At 36.7% G+C, this 17,823-nt stretch overlaps 1 protein-coding gene across 1 annotated transcript in view; it reads right to left on the bottom strand.

The window, feature by feature from the left end:
- unc13c (unc-13 homolog C (C. elegans)) overlaps nt 1-17,823 on the bottom strand; it is a 279,919-nt gene that overhangs the window by 216,961 nt on the left and 45,135 nt on the right. Inside the window, exons 9-12 of the mRNA XM_081373262.1 lie at nt 17,139-17,280; nt 5,802-5,971; nt 3,543-3,658; nt 2,648-2,811 (exon numbers count right to left, since the gene is read on the bottom strand). Coding sequence (XP_081229388.1) covers nt 2,648-2,811; nt 3,543-3,658; nt 5,802-5,971; nt 17,139-17,280 — 592 coding nt within the window. The remainder of the gene's footprint in view (nt 1-2,647; nt 2,812-3,542; nt 3,659-5,801; nt 5,972-17,138; nt 17,281-17,823) is intronic.

Below are 17,823 nucleotides of genomic sequence, written 5' to 3'. Positions count from 1 at the left end.
TTTTTCTTAAAAGTAATAAAAGAATATAATTGTTGAGGCGCTGGAATTGTTAAGGGTAAATCAGACTATGAACCAGAATTATTTAGTTCCTTAAATTCCTAATGACAACTTGCGGTTCAAGGTACAACATTTATAGTTTTGTGGTAAAAAAAAATTGGCTTATATAATAAACATAACTTATATACTTATTTAAAAAAAAAAAAAAAAAAAGTTTTTCAATGTTTGTGGCCTTTTTGGAGATTTCTAAAAACTCATCCCTAATCTTCATCTCCTTCCAGAAAGCTCTCAACAGGCTCATTTGTGATGTTCTGTAAATCTACAGACCAACATGCTGCTGATGGCAGAGGATTTCACCCTGAAATCATTATCCCCCCCTTCAGCAATAAAAAGTGCTGAATGGTAAAAAATATGGGCTGCATCTCTAATAACATCAGGAACATTTCACATGACTTTGTTAATGATTATAGGGCTGAGGAAAGGTCATCAGGGCAAACATAAGCATCCTTGGAAACTGTGCGAGTAGCTTCACGAAAAGACCCTGTGCCATTCCGGGCAGGATAATCTCCACACATCGTCCATCAGATTTAAAGTTTAACCTGAAGAAGTGACCTCACTCATATGCAGCAGATATACGTGCAAAATAAAAGATTATCTACAAGGTGGTGCTGAATGATTTCCTGAGGTGTATAAATATTTCTACATCTAATCATTTAGGCCAGTTCCCCTGATTCAGTACCGAACACTCATTGCTGGAAGACTATCATTTATTGAATTAATCAATATCCATTATCCTAAAACAGAAGCACAAATCAGCAGATGCTTTTAAAGTCAGAAATCGACCAAACAGCAGAACCTGACGTTTCTCTGGATCAACAAGAAATACTCTAGACGTAGGATCCAAAATTTACACTCAGCAAGTCCCAAAATGTATTTGGAGTCATTTGCCAGCTAGCCAGTAACTTTATTTATGTATTTAATGAATTTAATGAATAATGAATTATTGCCTGCCGAAAGGCTGTCTTCATGGCACAAAAACAAAGGGAATAACAAGTCGTACAATTGACAAAAATATATATAAAACATTTCAGATTCAGATTCATTAAAAAAAAAAAAAAAAAAAAATTTTAAGGTGACTTTTTATCTATATATACAGCAAATACATTTTTCAATAAAAATAATGCAAAAATAATAAATAAAAATGGCCAGTAATTAATCCAATTCACCCACCGTTGGCATATGCGGCGAAAAAAATAAATGTTGGTCCCTGCTTTAAAGTCTGTTTAAAATGTGAAAAGCAGGGTAAATATATATTGTTTGTATGCAAAATTACAATGTGAAGTTAGAGCTTCTTTATGCATTACAATCATCTAAACTGGAACTGTCAGCATTTAGAGGCTTTGCTGAAACATGAAGAGAATAACTGCAATGGCCAAGTCAAACACAACACACTTTAAGACTACTTACAATCCAGAGAGACGATTTGTTATTTTCTGCTCAAATCTGACTTTTTTGCGAGGTTGTCACATGATCTGTTAAATGTGGCCCAGGTCTGAACATGTGAAGCTCCTGAACTGACCTGAATGCGTAAAACACCCTGACAACACCCTTCATTAGCAGTAAACTACAGTAATGATAATCAATACTAGAAAAACTGCAATGAGTCTAACATCTAACCGCATGTCATTTATATACGGCTTAAACCTCCCTACACTCTCAAACTCTTTATATATTTGGACTGTAAATAGACAACCATTCAAAAGTTTGTGGTCTGTAAATATATATATATATATATATATTTTTTTTTTTTTTTTTTTTTTTTTTTTTTTTTTTGATGAAAGAAATTACTTTTGTTCAGGAAAGGATGATGCATTAAATTGAACAAAAGTGACAGTAAAGACAAAGTGTGTGTTAAGGGTGAGAGGTTTTCACTGGGAGCCTGAGCAATTCTAGTAAACAGTGTGATTTATAAAGCTATCATGTGCATGTATGACCATAAGTCATCGAAAGACTCGGAGTGATCCAATACGAAACAAGCCTTTCATAAATTCCTGTTCAAGCACAATCAGCACCAGTCATGAAAAATGCCAAGCGTCATCTTTCAAAAGCATTAAAGACGGACAAAATAAATACAGCAAATACAGAAAATGCAGTGAGCTATTGGCTGCTTTCTGTTAAATACTATCCAGTGCATCACATGTCAGACTTATTATTTAGTAAAAGTCACTTAATATCCAATAATAATATTGATTTGACAGCACTGACACTATTGGATGAGAACAACTTAAATATAATATATTATATAGAACAAAACTGAACTGAACTGAGCTGAATAAATACACTATTGTCTTCTATTGACCTGCTTTATAGTTGAATAAGATTTTCATAACTGTTCCATAATTGTTTCACTTTTCACAGTTAATGAACTGAACCAACACTACACTGGCTATCTATAGTCTTTTAGAGCTGCAGAATTTGAATTATCTCATATTTGATGAAGTTCACATCACTGATTCTGAAAAGTCCTATTTATTACTGTGAAGCTGCTTTGAAACATCATATTGTGCTATATAAATAAAGGTGACTTGACTGACTCGTGATCTCCAAAAAACAAATGAAGCATCAGAAACTGAAAGGGTTCTTCACTCACGTCATAGCCTGATAGATGGACTCCACACCAAAACGCATGGCAAACTCATCCACAATCTCCTGCGACACGTCGTCAAAATAAACCTTCCAGGCATCGTCGCCTTTGACTTCTGGGATCTTCACGACTCCACTGTTCTTCACCTCCGTCAGGTAGTGGAAGAGATTCTGCAGAGGAACATAAGAATCATGAAGAGCCATGTTATTTCAAGAGATAAACAGACCTGTTTAGGGGCCAGGCACTGTGCATGAACTGCAACAACATTGATATGGAATAGATGTCGAGAAATATCAACAGCACAGCCAACTTGGAAAGGTTAACATTTCAGGGTGCCAACCTACTGTCATCACACCGACAGAAATGCCACAGCACTGTGCAGCCAATGGTGGTATGAAATATAATATAATATAATATAATATAATAGAATAGAATAGAATAGAATAGAATAGAATAGAATAGAATAGAATAGAATAGAATAGAATAGAATAGAATAGAATAGAATATGGGAACACATAAAAAATAACGAAATATGGTATATGTAATCTAAATATCACATTTTGTGAAATTAATATATTTTAATTATAAAATAAAATAAAAATTATATATCAAGTTTATATATATTTTTTATAATTGTATTACATTTTGTCGTGTTTTACAGTAAAAATATCATTCTAAATTTAAACAATCTAAAAGTACATTTAATTTGCAAAAAATGTACTCGTAGAAAAATACAGAGAAAATGTATTTATCCCATTGGTTTTTGCTATATTAAGCACAAATCTACCAATATTTTATGAGTATTAAAGATATTTATGTATTTTTACTAGAAAAAATGCTAAATTTTGATGAAGAACAAGAATTTTTTTGCAGTGTTTTGTAAAATGTAGTTTACACATACCTCGTGTAAACATGTGTACTGCCCATGAGGCGGAGCCACCTTCTCTTCTCCTTTCATCTCAACGCTGATCTTCAGCCTGATGGCCCCCGACACCATCGACTTATCCGTACGCTTCTCTGCAGGGAGAGACGACAACAAGAGCAAGAAAGGTGAATTGAGCATGTGAACAGAGGATAGATAAGACCAGAAGAAATAGAAACAAGACAACTGAAATATTGAAGAGTGCTAGAGCTGCAGAATTTCCCTCCTCTCTGACCCTGTCAATAGCACATGTATAATGCAGCTGACCTCAGAACAGTGACCTGCAGACAGACACACACCAAATCTCATCAGTGTACGGCCATGTTCCTATACAAATCTGACCCCAGGTCAAACTGCAAATTTAAGCAGGCCAATGAGCACTGAAACACTGAAACAGACGCCAAATTTAGAACATCAACCTAAGCTAAAAGTTTAACGTCAACCATTGTACTTTTGTAACGTGAGACTTATCTTTGGTATAAAATGCACGATGATGAATCGTGCTTCAGAAACGCTTTCCCCGCCACTGACAGAATTGTCTGTAATTTATGAGATAACTATGTAGCCTTGTTTCCGCCACAGAATAAAAAATAAAAAAGTAATTGCAGCTTTTTATCTCACAATTCAGACTTTTTTTTTCCTCACAATCTCGATATAAATATTAAAGTGATATAAAGTTATAAAGTCAGAATTGAGTGATATAAAGTCAGATTTGAGTGATATAAAGTCGTAATTTAGTGAGAAAAGTGAGAAATAAACTCGAAATTCTGATTTTCTTTTCTCTTTATAACACGCAATTGGGAGATATAAAGTCAGAATTGCATGATATAAAAAGTCGCAATTGCGTGTTATAAAGTCAGAATTGTGAGATATTAACTCGCAATACTGTGGAAAATCTTTTTTTAACTTTATAACTCGCAATTGTGAGTTTATATCTCACAATTCTGAGAAAAGATGTCACAATTCTGACTTTATAACACGAAATTGTGAGTTTATATCTTGCAATTCTAACTTTATAACACACAGTTGCGAGTTTATATCTTGTTAAAATGTTTTATTCTGTGGCGAAAAAAAAGCTTCCATAGTTAACACTTTCCCGCCATTGACGGAAATTTCTGGCTTTCTGCGTATATTCACTGTTATACAGTAGGGGCGCTATTACGCATCTTCTGAAAGAGTACAGAATCTCTGGTTCAAAACAAAGGAAAAAAAGAAGCAGAAACAAGCGATAAAATCATTGCTTAAGCAAGTTATATTCTTTGACATTTTTTATGAAACTTACCCAAATTCAAGTACTGATAAAAAAATGAATGAATGAAGCTGGAATAAAAATGTTTATTTGTTGTTTAAAAGCAGAGGCTCTGTTCTTTCTTTTGATATACTGCATGTTCAGATATTGCATGTAGGAAAAATGGCACTTTGCAGACAATACTCCTCACATCTTGTTTTATCTCTTAATTGATCTAATTGATGTCTGGTCCGTGGCCGCAGTGGCCAGACAAACTCCCATCTGGATCTTTCTCACATCTCGATGTGGACAGATGGAGAAGGACGGCACAGATATCAGCGGTTCAGTTTACCCAGAGTCACAGCTCTAAAAACGCATGCTTCTCCTCCAAGCCAAAGAAAACAATCCAACACACAAACCATCAACAAAAGCAGAAATGATTATCTGCAGAACAATGAGGCCATCTGCAACTTTCCTATTATTAAAGGGATAGTTCATCATTAGTGAAGCTAGAATACCTGATATAAAGCACAGGATGAACTTCTTTTATGGTGTGTCTTTGTAATTTTTTGGAGCCATTAATGCAAAATAAAGCAAGTAATGCTCAGATGGATCACATTTCAACCTAAAATCAAAAGATTATATTATATTTAAAATCATTTTTAATGATAAAGTCGTGCTCTGACAAGATATTTTTGACAATTAAACATTTTTAATGTAAAAAAGCAACCTAACTGTCATTGATTTTTGGGAAAACTAATAAAAATATATATATATATATATATAAATAACTACCTAAATATTTATTATTATTATAAATTCATTTATTTTTTTATGGGGTAAAAAATGTACTGGAGAGAAAAGCATTAATATATTATTTTGGGAAGAAAAAAGTCATTAAGGTTAAGCTTGACGTGGGTGAGTAAATGGTGATTATTTTTTGTTTGTTTTTTGTTAATGATTCCTTTCAATTTTGGTGAGATTTTTGATCGAAGAGGCCCATAACATACCGAGATTATACCAGACGTCCATCTCCCCGCTCAGCATCCGCACCTCGATGATAGTCTGACCCAGAAAGTCATCAGATTCCTTCTTAAAGTGCTGCTTCACTCTGGACTTTATGTCGTCGTCTTCATCCCACACACGAACTTTTATACGGTCTGTGGCGTTATGGCATTCACTGAGAATAGAGAGAAAGGAGCGTTAGAAACATTTCTCCTACAATTTCAATTTCTCATCAAAATTTTATGAAAATTGTTTGAGCTCGAGAACTTTTGATTGCAATTCGTTGGTATCTTGGGAAATCTGAGCATAGATCTCTTCTGAAAGATATGCTTTTTTTCAGAATCTGAAAACCAGGAGACTTCAAAATCTTTTTGCTCACCATATAATATCATTGCTGCTTTCTAAAAAAAACAAAACCGACATTAAAGAGATCTCATTTGAGATTTTTCTTTCTCCAGACAGAATGCTATTGACTTAATTTAAGAGTCAATTTACCTTTGAGGACATCCCCAAAGGGAAGTCTTTTGTTATTTAGCTGACATCAAGGGACAGTTTTGTCCCTAAAGTATAGCCAAGAAAATCCACACACACACACACACAGAAGAGTCACGAGCTGCTTGCTGAACTGCTTTTAAAGGTCATATGCTCCACTGAATCTCCAAACAGGGCACTTAGCCTCCTGTGGTCCATCTCTATGTCTCTCTCTACGGTGGAGGGTTGATGTGAGAGACAGACGGGCTCACAGACAGACGTTACGCCTGCAGACAAACGCTCCACAGATACAGTCAACGCACCACAGCCTCACAGAAGTACAGAACACAGCACAGCCCCGAAACACTTCCAATCACATCAAATCATACTGACTGACATGATCCTAAGGAGAAAATATAAATATCATAATATTACAAAAACGGTAAGAGTTTTGTACAATGATCGCTGTGAGGGCCAGACAAATCCTGACACCGTTGCTTTATATGGAAGAATCAGGTCTCATCGTTTACCTGTCCTTTTAATCAGTTCATTCTTGATGACATCAACTGTGGATTGGAATTCATACAGTACCGTTCAGTAAGTTTGGTGTCAGTAAGTAAGGGGTCAGTTCATTTTAAAGAAATTAAAACTAAGTGACAGTAAAGACTTTTATAAAAGTACAAAAGATTTCTATTTCAAATAAAAGGCTGTTATTCTGAATCTATTCATCAAAAAATCTGAAAAAAATGTCATAAAAAAATGAATACTTTGATTTTGCAAAGAAGCATTAAATTGATCAAAAGCGAGAGTAAAGTAATTTATGATGTTTCAAAAAAAATCTATTTCAAATAAATGCTGTTCTTTTGAACTTACTATTCTTCAAAGAATCCTGAAAAAAAAAATATATAATAATAATAATAATATCCCGATTTCCATAATAATTACAACTGTTTTCAAATTTGATAATAATAAGAAATGTTTCTTAAGCAGCAAATCAGCATAATAGAATGATTTCCAAGCAGATGAGACTTCTTTCAAAACATAAAAAAAATAAAAAATACCAACCCCAAACTTTTGCACTGAAAAAAAAATAAATAATTTTTTTAGCTTTTGAAAGGTCAAAGATAGACGTCTCTTCACAAGAACAAATGGCCATAGGAAATTACACAGAAATGGATTCAAACTGTGCAGGAAAAAGCGGAGTAAAAAAATTCACAGAAGCACAAAGATTTTTGCACAATTTGCACTTTACAATATGAAGGTGACATTAAAATAAGTACTTTTTTTGCTGTGGAAATATACAAATTATCTCAAAATCCTCAAGTGTGTAGAAATGAAGCACCTACTCCACCCCATGTGTCCTCATTAACAGTCTCTGCAACTAAATCTGAAATGTATACATTTTATAAATTAGAGAAATTATCCCAGTTTCTGCTTTTCTTTGAAGTTTCTTACTAGAGAGCACTAGAGTTTTAGTTTAAAGCTAATCCAGAAAGTGTGCTAATATGTAAATGAGACAAGCCACATGGTGCAACTTTGGGGTGGAGGAGCTACTAAAGAGAACTGGATCAATGTCACAGATTTACTTCTATGTGCCATCGTGTTTTACAGCACATTCCGCACGCTAAAACGCTAGGACTTCTCAACGTGGCATTAGAAGAGAAAATACACCACAACAGAAGCTCAAGATCGGAGAAATTTATAGTGACTCTTCATCAGCAGTTATAAAAAGACATACTGTGAAGACTGTTTGATAAATTTTATTTGCTATTATGACAGAGAAAAACTATCAACCTGAGAAAACAAATGCAAGGTCTTCCATCTCTCAAATGCTTTTCTCTCACTGAAAAAGTTTAAACAGGTGAGGGGAACTGAGAACTCATCTCATAATAAGTATTTCCCCATAATCCTGCATAAATCGTTCCAAAATCAACAGATCCAGCATCTTCTGAAGCCCTAGAGTCTCTCATCATCCTATAGATATGTATCATGAGATTTAGATGAAGAAATGCACACATTGAAAGCGACAGAGCATTTTCCCACACACTCTCTCATTCACATAGTGCTGAAACTGCAATGCTGCTGCATGAAAATCCACATCTTACTGTCTTTGGAAGGGTTCAAAATTTAACAAGCGCCAAATGCGTGAACAAATAGGCTTTGGCGAGACATAAAAGTAACTGGCCATTTGGCCAGACTCCTCAGAAAAGTGTAAACACTGTGAATCCTTCAAAAGATTTCTCTATTTGTTTAAGCATCCCGACCGACAGACACAGCATTACTGATTCAACCAATAGCAGAGTTTGGTGTGGAACTATGTTTATTCAACCAATGGCAGAAGGAGGGCGTGTTCTAAAATAGTACACAGTACCATCCCCTATTTCAGCGGCGTTGGTTCCGGAAGTATTTTTCCCATAAGGATCTTGAAATGTCTTTGTTCAAGCATTATAAACCAAGAACCAACCAACCAGCTATGTGGTGAATCACAACATTACAGACTTTGATTTGAAGAAAACTATTTTTTTTTGTAATTGGACAATAACGGTACAAGACTGTGTACTGTGTAATGACTGTAATGGCTTTACTGTGGGAAAGAACTACAATCCCATGAATCACAGAGTAGACAATTAAATGTACATATTTATATGTATGAATATATATATACTGTATATAAGTGTTTAAGTATTTATGTCATTTGCAGTGCTTCATGGGAGAGGCCGTTCCCTGCAAGCTCTTTTGGCTTTTTTTGATTTGAGGCCTGCAACTCTCTGATTGGTGGAATTTTTGCACAGCATTATGAGTACTGTAATTTTTTACCACAAATGTTAAACATGATTATTTAAAAAAATAAGTTGAAATAATGCAAATATATGGCTTCAAGAAAAGCATATATCATCAATTAACAACCTCATAGCTCACAAGAGGTCAGAAAGTTATCGTTAAAAATGGAGAAAATCGGAACCCGACTGTTGCACTCAATAAAGACACTTGAGGCTGTGTTTTATAATGAATACAGTCACGACTGAAGGGGTAACAGGCCCTTTGCTGCTTGTTGTGTCTTAACACAACACCTTAGTGTGTAACTATATTCACAATACAGCCAGGCCTCTCATTCATTATTGCTCAAGGAAGTCACAGACAGTAATTACCTGTCATATTTCTAATTTCTCATACCAGTGCGAGGTCGACCACTTACACTGTACAACAGCAAGAGAGTGTGATCTCTTCTTTAATATTCTCTGAACTGTTTTTACTCAGTTTCAGCTCTATATTCTTACACCACACTCTTCTCCTTTTCTTGTACACCAGAGGTGTCAAAGAAACATCCCAGGGACCAGTCAAAGTCTATGGACGAGCTCAATTCAACCCACAGGATGATTGCAAGTTACATGTAAAAATATAAAATAAAATAAAATATAATAATAAAATATATAATTTATATACCACACTATGTTACAGCAGGGCTGTAAGGAAATGAATGTAACACAAATGATATACAGTATATGATGGATGGATGGTCCTTGTGATAACAGTTTGTCAGGCAGAAAATCAAAACGTTTGCCTATCATCCATCGACCGGCTTATTTTTTTAAACATATAGGTATTAGCAACTTTTTTTTCACGACACATTCATAATCATTACTTTTGCCAGTGCGCTGTGGCAAGCTTTAAGCCCAATTTATACTTCTGCGTCAAACTAGCACGTGTAGCACACGTAGCATACGGCTTACCCTGACGTGCACCTATCCAAAAATGTAATAACGCGTCAATTCTATGCGGACCACAAGTGCTGTGATTGGTCTGCTAGAATCCCTCCCTTGGGTTTCACGTTCACATGTGCAATTGCACGTCAACGCGGACAATGACGCAAAAAGTATAAACGAAAACCGACGCGTCGTTAAATGAACGACTAATAGTCGACTAGAAAAATCTTTAGTCGAGGGCAGCCCTAGTAGGTAGGTAGGTAGGTAGGTAGGTAGGTAGGTAGGTAGATAGATAGATAGATCGTCTTTCATCTCCTCATCTTCTTGGTTGGCTCCCATGGGACTTCTAACGATTGGTGCAGAAAGCTGTGGGGGCAGGGAAGGGTGAACGAGGGTTTGGCAGACCAAACCCTTTAGAAAGGTTTTCTAAAGAAGCTTTCATACCACCATCAACATAAACTTCCCATAATGCTTAGAGGCCATCTCTTCAAGCACCCAGGGACTGTCAAATTTCGACATGTCACGCGCGCACTGGGCGGTCATGTAGCCTTTAGAATCAGTGCATAACTTCCTTTTTAAATGCATGACATCAGTGGAGGAAGTAAAGCGTGCATTACTCAGAGGGGATTTACATCACTCTCAGAGCAGCCATCAACACCCTTTAACATTTTTTTTTTCAGGTTTGGGTGAAACGACCATGAAACACCCCTAATGGATCCCACCCAACAACACTACAGAATCAGCAACATATCTACTGGTGTTTACTAAGACAAGACTCACTATTACTGCAGCTCATAATTAGCCTTTAAACAGTGATTTAAACAAATGCATGACTAGGGATGACAAAAGCACAGCCCCTTTAGTATTAAGTAAAAAAATAAAAGAAATGTAACATGTAAATATAAATATAAACTGCTGGGGGATAAAAACATTGAATATGTGTCAAAATATTGTATCCATGCATTAGACCTTGCAGCATAAACACAGCCTAACAAACCTGCCACTGTCTAATGATAATTCATTTCAATTGAACAACATTATAGACAAGAAAAAGAAAAACACTCACTGCTTACTCCTTTGTTCCTGTGTGTATATATACACAATATTAAATATTATGTATATAAAATTGTGAATCATAAAATTTCAAAAATCATAAAAAACTAAGAACCTAGCAACAACCAAGAACACCCTAACAACCATCTAGAGGCACATTTAAAGCCACTCATATATCTCAATAACTGCATAGCAACACCCTGGCATTGCAACTATGTTTGTGAACATAATTTGTCACCTAAAATATAAGCAAAAAATCTAGTCTAGAATTCTGTTCACAAAGACGATTTGAAATATTCCCTATAGCCTATAGCCACAGTGTAAAAACATGCAAGCATATGAGAGGGGTCTGTGTGGCCTTTAAAACTATAGCCCTATTGGGACAGGACTAGTTTAACATGGAGAGGTGGGGTAAAGTAATTATTACCAGAGCTTCTCTCTGATTTTAGTCCCGCCTGAATGTGCCATCTCGATAATCATTACGGACAATGTAAGTAAAGATTACGGCGACTTTTACCTTCTGTAAAAAGGTCTGGAAAAATTACCTCAGGTAATACTAATCCCGTGCGAATAGGTCCGCTGTAAATATGTACTTAAAGGGATACTTCACCTCTGGGAAGATGAATGTGTATTTAAAATAGGCCATTTAAGTAGAATAAATGTGAAGAAATTGTTGAATTTGGAGCTTTCTAGACTGAGAAAAGCCAGAAAATGTATTTTTGGCTTATGTGGATGAAAGACAACAACTCCCAGAATGCACTTGCTTCGCTGCCTTAGGAGGCCACGCCTACCGGTAAGAGTGCGCAGTTGAAAACAACAAGGCTAGCTAGCCTACGTGATGAGTTTGCCAGGGATTTACAGATCGCCCAAAATGTCCGGGATTCGGCTTTTGTGTTCTACAGTCGCCATTCATCATGTTTACTGTGGCGAGCAGGACGATGCTGACGGCCGCGGGAGAACGGCGCGAGGCCGGTGGCGTCATTACTGAGACGCGCCGGGTCTCGCATCGCTCACGGAGGAGCACGAATTTTCTTAGCAATGTTAAAACGCACATCAACCGATCACTTGTTTAGCGTTCATGTAAACACTACATTCAGATTCACCAATCGGAATGAATTCAGTTAGATTGTAACAAAAGGTGTGCATGTAAACAATGAATGGCGACCGCAGAAAGTAAAATCTGAATCCCGTACATTTTGAACGATCTCGCCCGCCGGACAAGTCCGGGAAAAGGAGGATGGTAATTGGTAACCCCTACTTACTCAGCTTTCTCCTACTATTCAGCTTTCTTTACAGAACAAGAGCCTGCTAGCTTAGCTTCCAAAGAAAGACGCTGACACTGTGTGTACATTCTGTGAGTGAGATCCCACCTCCTATGGGCGGGTTGAAAACATGCGGAACAACGCCATCTACTGGCTGTAGTCTTTAGCCTCTGGCCAGAAAATCCTCCGATGACGCAAAATGACGATTTTTGCGTCATCGGAGGATTTTTTCCAGACAAAAAATACATAAATCTCTTGTCTCAGGGGGATATGAGGGTGGAAAGCATGGTAATTCGAAAATACTACAGGTTTTCTACTAATACAAAGCTTAATGCTAAATCCTGAAGTATCCCTTTAAATATTTCATCATTTCCTGTTTAAAAGTAGTCTTCTGCAGTTTTTCAAGTATGGAGACGCTTGAAAAAGCATTCAGTTACATTCTAGCACTCTGTCACTGGGACAAGTCTGTGGTAAAACTCAAGTGTTTTCCACATACCATTCAGATCAGAAAGTAGACCGAAAGCACTTGTTAGAGGCACAAAACATCTTTTAGCGTTAGGTAAGTGCCTATTACCAACACAATCCAATCTTTAGTTAATTAATACATTGTTTGACCGAACATAACTCTTTTATAAATATAGGTTATGTGTTTAAGCACATGATATCAGGAAGCAACGAGTTACCCCTCCCACTTCTGCTAGTTTTAGATGAGATATCTTATGCCGTGCGAATTGGCCATTAACTCATTACAGACGTCCTGTGGTAAAATTACATCACTATATCTACCCTCGAAAGTTAATCCTGTCCGAATAGGGCTTATGACGAAAAATGTTCATTGACAAACTTTTTTTCCATGACTAAAAGACGATGAGAGACGACACCTACGTCATTAAACGATAACTGTGACTATATCAACACATGCAATATCGTTGACGAAAAAAGACGAGACTGAAGTGTGTTTAAAAAAAATTAAAACTTGACCAAAACCACTTGTTTTTGTCGAATAAAGGAGGAGACAACACATTTACTTTTTTTTACAAGCGTTCATGCTTACGATTGCCAGCAGGGCCGTTTCTAGCCTTTTTGGCACCCTAGGCACGATTCATATTGACCGATTAGTATCTGGCAACCATGCTGTTGAAGCACGGATGATCTGAAAACAGACAAGTAAACTGGAGTTCAGCGATTTTCATTTGAGATTTTCTACTTAAATTAAAGTGTCATTCAGTCGGTCTGTGTTCTGTCACGAGCCGCTTGCGCTGTTTGTGCGACTAAATCGGCGATCAAAATTCAGGCTAATATCCAGCAGTTTTTAATGTTGATCATATTATACGAGAAAGAATGCAATGTTTCCTGAATATCCACACGATTTCAAATGTGACACTGATTTTATACAACAGTTCAACAAACAAAAGGGTAACATTAAGTGATGTAATACATTTAAAACAGCATTGTCAGTAGGCTTAGCCTTTTGCTCTATTTTGCAACGAAAGCCACAGCAGAACTGTAACACAGCGGTGATTCGTGAACGAATGTGTGGCGTTGAACGAATCGTGAGATTCAATGATCCGTTCATAAATACAGGCAGCCACTTGCTTTGTTACTGAATGAATGAATGACTCAATGACTCACTCATAAAGACAGTGACTTACCACCACCTACCAGTGATTTTAAATTAATATTTAAAAGTATCACTTCGTTTTTACCATCACTGCATATTTATTGAACATTGTTTTATTGGAGAACCACTGAACCAAGGAAAAGGGATGGAGAATTGAACAAGTGCTACTGCTAAAGAGTGCAATGTCAATACAGACTGTTACCTTGATTCAAATTTCTCATAAGCTTAATTGAATTGGCCTAGAGAGAAAAATTATAATGACATTTTTTGTCTAAAGAGTACATATAAAATAGCTACCAAAATTAATGTTGATAACTGCAGTTTGACTAAAAGTACTGACTAAAAGTTGACAAAAAATGCAATGACTTTTCGTCAACTAAAACTAGACTAAAACTATGAAAGACAAAATTACTAAAATGTGACCAATAAGCATTTTTCGTCTGAAGATGAAGAGACTAAATCAAAAATGGCTGCCAAAATGAATACTGTTCCATAGGCGGAGGCTGATGATTCTCTCAGGATTAAGATCGCAAGCTCGGATTGAAATGGAAAATTAAAGTGGGCGATGAGGATTAGGGGTCACTTATAATACAAGTATACATAAGATATACAAGCTGCAACTCTAATCACTGTCTTTAGTAATCTAGCAATCCTCCCTTACGGCAACAACACATCCACACATTCAAGCTAAAGTTCAATACAACAACAAGGAGAAGCAGATCGCTCCAGCGGTGATATCTGCAGACAGGATTCAGCAGTTTAATATTCAAAGCATCAGCAGTGTACTCTCGTATTAAATACAGGCTGAAAATTGGAGTTACTTGGTTTCACTTGGTTCACCGCATTTGTGCTGTTTGCTCACTATATGGTTTGAAAAAGGGCTGGGCAGTTTAACAGTAGATAAAGTAACATGGGGTAATACAAAAAGTACAGGGCAGGATGCGGAGTAGCAGTATACAGAATATTATTAATAATATTGTATAATATCTATCTATCTATCTATCTATCTATCTATCTATAGGTTTGCTACATTCTGATTTGGTCTTGGTGGACTAACACAAACAAACTGTCCAACGCCGTCAGATAAAGATGCTATGACAACAGCCAGACAGCTCTTAGAGGGCAAGAAGACCACCTCTGGAACCAATCCCGGGATGGACAGGACTTCTCATTGGTCCACTTGCAGTTTCTGGCCTTCACCTATCTAGAGACTAATTCCTAAAGTTTTGGCCTCTGACCGCCATAAAATTCATCAGGACCTCCGGATGCAGCTGTAGTGATCCATCTAAATCCATTTATAACCATGTTTGGAAACTTTAAAACTGATGTATTGTAAACCATTTCATACTTTTTCATACATTTTCTCAGTGACAGCTATTTGTAGTGCAACATCTTACACAAATTCAGCTGTAAATGTACAAAATAATGAATGCATTACAGTTCAATCTTTTTCCAGCTTCTTGGACTCTATTTGTTTAGAATATTGCCAAAGGTATTCTGGTGGTGGTTTGGAAAGTGAGAAATGTATCGGTAAAACTTTAAAGACACTTTAAAGACTTCTAACTGTGTGCTTTAAACAGTTGAGTTCCACAGGGGAAAGAACTGATGCCAGCAGCCAATCACAGCACTGGAATGGAAAAGTGCCAAATTGCAATCTCCTCCTCATCGGAAAGGGATAAAGGTACGCTTACACTTTCAACAGACACTCTTTGTTCTGGGTCTCAGTCCTGCAAAAGTGAGACAGCAACAAATACATTCAAGTTCTGAGTCTAACATCCAGTGGGACATCAACTACAACCACATTCTGAGCCTGTGGCCTGCAAGGGCGAGACTGTAACATATCAACCATGTACTGAGCCTGCGGCCTGTTACAGGCCAGGCAGCAAAAGATACAAGTTCTGAGTCTCTGGCCTGTAAAAGTGAGACTGCAACAGATACATTCAAGTTCTGAGTCTCACATCCGGTGGGACAACAACAGATACGTCCACGTTTCTGTCCATCCATCCATCCATCCTTCCATAATTATGTCTGTCCGCAAGTCAAATTTCAAGTTGTTTGCTTTTCTAGTTAAAAATGTATTGTTATGAATTTATTTGAAATTTTGCATCCTGTTTGCTACCTCAATTCAAGTATTGAACTGAAATCTAAAAGGCATTCTCAGTTCAATTCTGAATGATGAATGATCAATGTTGGTCACACCACTCACTCTGAACACACCACAGCTTGCAAAATACAGCAGTGTGATGAACAAGTGCATTGATCTCATAAAGATGACCTCAGCAAAACCTTAATGAAAAAAGTAACTAATAATCAGGAACAACCATAAATACACAAATGGCACAAGGTATAAGGTCTCTGTCCGGATTCTACAACATTTCCACAGTCAAGGTGCTGCTGTAGATATTAGGGTTCTGATTTATAGGCTTTGTGCATCATCAGAAACATCAAATCCTAACAAAGGTTTATGAATGGAGCAGGGCAGTCTTCACTATAATGTGACACCCAAGATTGCAGAAGCCTCAAGGATACACCATCAGGAATATGAAAAGAAATGGCCCCATGAGAGAATGACAAAGCCAACGGGAATACAAATGATTTCCATTACTCCTCATTTATGACCCTTTTCAAACAAACTAAAAAGCTCCTTTGAGTATCAGCAAAAAAGGCAGAGATACAACTCGTAATGGAAGGGCTCTACAGAAAATGTCAAATTAATGAAAGGCTACTTTGAATAATTCATATGCCATTTGAAATTTTGTTTGTGATTGAGTGGCAGAAATGTTGTGAAATGGAAACTATGTCTCTGCCCTTTGAGTTCAACCTAATATTAAAAAGTTCATTGCATAAGAATAATCGCATAAAACCATTTTCATCTCTAGCAGCTCATGCAGAGAGCCTGATATTCTAGAGCAGTGGATATGAACTGATGGGTCACGCCCTAAAAATGTGCCTCAGGTCTGTTCTGATGGGTCGTGAAAGGCAAGGGAAAAAACAATGTTGAATGCCAATATAAAATGGCAACAAACCATATAATCATGAATCTAAATTCTCTGTATTCTAGTGCAAATTCATCTGTCACGTAATACCAACATAAAAATGGTCATGATAAACGCTAAAAGTTTTTGCTGAACAAAACCACTGATCTAGAGCATCAGCACAATGTTAGCTAGTCTTGTTTTTAAGACAGAAGGAAGATAAACAGAAAACACATCTGTTTTATGTGAGACTCACAAGAAAAACTTCTCGTCCCAGATGGGGTTGAGATTGCCGAAAACAGTTTTGGTCCTGCGTTTGGTCTTTCCCACTTGTACTGTGACGTAGGGGTCGCTGGAGCCCGTCTTGTCTTTGGCTTGCAAACCTTGAGCACATAAAACTAGAGAAGGGAGACAGAAAAAAAGACAATGTTTTGCAAATTGTGTATTCTAAAAGAAAGCAATAACATTTGCATTGGAGATAAAATGCTATTGTCTGAAGAATATCTATTGTCAGTTTTTTTGTTTTTTTTTATAAATCTGTGATTTTTAGTCATAATTTTGACATATGAAGACAAAGGTTTAAAGATTTTAAGTTACGCTGGTGCCACACGCTTCGTAGGACCACAATCCATCCTTGAACATCACTCATGTCCTATCTGAATGTGCGTATACATATGGCACCCTAACTAATAACTGCAATAATGCAACATAAAAACAGTGTATAGCCTGACTGTGGCACTAAAATCAGTCAATGGGGATACCATTCGTCACAGAGCCAATAGTAGTTCACAGGAAGCTCTTGCCACATTAATTATGAACGAGCAGGGTGCTAAATTATTCAGGGAACATATATCCTTGGGCTTGGAGACAGACAGACATTGGTGCAATGTCACCGGGCTGGTTGAAGAGGGTAATATAGTCCGAATAGTTTAGCTAGAATG

The sequence above is a fragment of the Scardinius erythrophthalmus genome, assembly GCF_964197995.2.
Source record: "Scardinius erythrophthalmus genome assembly, chromosome: 8".
NCBI classification, from domain to species: Eukaryota; Metazoa; Chordata; class Actinopteri; order Cypriniformes; family Leuciscidae; genus Scardinius; species Scardinius erythrophthalmus.
This window is presented reverse-complemented; position numbering and strand designations above follow the sequence as displayed.